The sequence below is a fragment of the Microtus ochrogaster genome, chromosome 8 (genome assembly GCF_000317375.1).
Source record: "Microtus ochrogaster isolate Prairie Vole_2 chromosome 8, MicOch1.0, whole genome shotgun sequence".
Classification (NCBI taxonomy): Eukaryota; Metazoa; Chordata; class Mammalia; order Rodentia; family Cricetidae; genus Microtus; species Microtus ochrogaster.
This window is the reverse complement of record NC_022015.1, coordinates 8292006-8294222: the sequence shown is the minus strand read 5'-3', so window position 1 is coordinate 8294222 and position 2217 is coordinate 8292006. Positions and strand designations below refer to the sequence as shown.

At 44.0% G+C, this 2217-nt stretch overlaps 1 protein-coding gene across 1 annotated transcript in view; it reads right to left on the bottom strand.

Moving 5' to 3' along the window:
* Positions 1-2217, bottom strand: part of Nucb2 (nucleobindin 2) — a 35677-nt gene that overhangs the window by 13604 nt on the left and 19856 nt on the right. The window contains exons 3-4 of the mRNA XM_005351041.3: positions 1499-1642; positions 774-881 (exon numbers count right to left, since the gene is read on the bottom strand). Coding sequence (XP_005351098.1) covers positions 774-881; positions 1499-1642 — 252 coding nt within the window. The remainder of the gene's footprint in view (positions 1-773; positions 882-1498; positions 1643-2217) is intronic.

Genomic DNA, 2217 nt, shown 5'->3' with positions numbered 1-2217 from the left:
AGACATGAGAGGGCAAAAGCAGAAGAGTGGTGGGTATAAAACATTGCCCGTCTAATGTCACGTGAGGAATCCACACGGAAACCCTGTGTTTACACAACTGTGACATAAAACCAGAAAGGGGGCATTTGTGGAAAAGGGAAGGGGCAGTGGGGCACACAGAAACAAAACACGATGTCCATTGTGGAAATGTCATAATTAAACCCATTATTCTGTACACTAACTAAAAACATGAAAGGAAAAAAGAAACCAAGCTGGGTGGTGATGGTGTATGTCTTTAATCCAGCACTCAGAAGTAAGTAGATCTCTGAATTCGAGGCCAGTCTGGTCTACAGAGTGAGCTCCAGGTCAGCCAGGGTTACACAGAGAAATCCTGTCTCAGGGGGGGAAAGAAAGAAAAAAGGAATGAAGGAAAGAAGAAAGGGAGGGAGGGAGGGAGGGAGGGAGAAAGGAAAAAAAAGCAGAAGAGGCAGGAAAAAAAGCTAATTACCAAATGCTCAATACAAGAGGCTACGGAAGTTGCTCAGTAGTTAAGAGTACTTGATGCTTTTCCAGGAGACCCAACTCAGTCCCTAGCACCCACATCAGATTGCTCACAACCCTCCCTCTTCCTTCTACAGGTTAGCTCTGACATAATCTCTGCTGGGAAGGATGCCTTCCTGTCATTTCCCACTGCTTCATACAGGCCACATGTCTGTCTTCTACCCCTCTGATCCACCCGTCTGATCCACCTCTCAGTGTGAGTTTTCTGCTGCCCGCAGCTGAATTCCACTTACCCTTATTTCCTCTATGTCTGCTTTCTGGAGCTTCTCTCTGAAATGCTGATCTGTTTCCAGGACGTCAATCACTTGCTTGAGGTATTCATCGTAATAAAGCCCGGTATCCTTCGAATGAGAAACAGCCACAGTTCAGAAGGTTTGCCTTGGTCTGAACAGAAAGACTTGCATCTTGAAAAGCAACTTCTAGCAAAATGGCCCCATGACAGAATGTCCTCTGACAGTTTCAGTGGTCAGGAAGTGTTCTGAATTGGGAACAATATCACAGCTTATTATAAAACAAGTGTAAATGTCCTGTGTGGTCTAGCAAGTGAAGATTTAAGGTTGGGTATGTAGCTAAGGGGTAGAGTGCTTACCTAGAATGTACAAGCTCCAGGTTCCACTCCCACCACTGAAAAACAACAACTCAGTGGTGTGAATGGATTTCTGGGGGGAAAAATAGTTTCTCCCCATGATCATCCCTCCCTCTTTTGAAATTAACCGTATTTCTCTTTTTGGATGATTATTGCCACATTAAAATAAATCTACATACCAACTACACTAAAGAGCAGTGGCCAGTGTTATATCACCTGGTTCCTGCCCTTCAGAAACAGTTGCTCAATATGGGATTCTATGCACAGTCAACATCTGCAATACTTCACAGAATTTCACCTGTGAGTCAGTTAGCAGCCATCCTCATACTCCCTTACCATAGAATTCATTAGTTTTTCTGATCATGCACTTACTGGTGGTTCTATCTTTGCGCTTTCCACGGGCTCAGTGTTGTGGACTTTGGTCTTATCTATATCTATAGGCACGGCTTCCAGAGCAGTAAACACGCACGGAACCAGGAGAAAACAGTACTGCAGCTGGATGATCTTCCACCGCATCTGAAATGAAGACATAATTACAGCAAAGTCCAGGAAAGATGCCACAAGGCTGTGACATGTATTCCCGGTGCCATAGCCACCACATTCAGACACTGTTCCCAAGAGGCCAAATGGAAAAAAAAAAATACCTCTAGGAAATGAGGTGAAAATAAATTTTAAAAACTGATGCTTGCAATCAATCATCAAAGAAAATCAGGAGAGAGCTTTGTGAGTTGGCATGGGCCTATCATCCTAGTACTCTGGCGGCTGAAGCAGGATTATATGTTCCAGGCCAGCATGGGCTACTTGGTAAGACCCTGTCTCAAAATAAACAGAGCCCGGTATGATGGTGCATAGCCATAATCAGAGGCAGAAAGGAAATTAAGGGAGAAATGTTTTTCAAACAAAATAAAAAACACAAGAAACAAAACTTCGACTTCTAAACTGCATATATAAGTAAACATTTGAAAGTGAGACACAGTGGCTCACTCTTGTATCCTAGCGTGAGGGAAGCTGAGGCAGGAGGAGTGCCATGAGTTCAAGGCCAGCCTGGTCTACATAGTTTTAAGTTCCAGGCCACTCTGGGTACAGAGAAG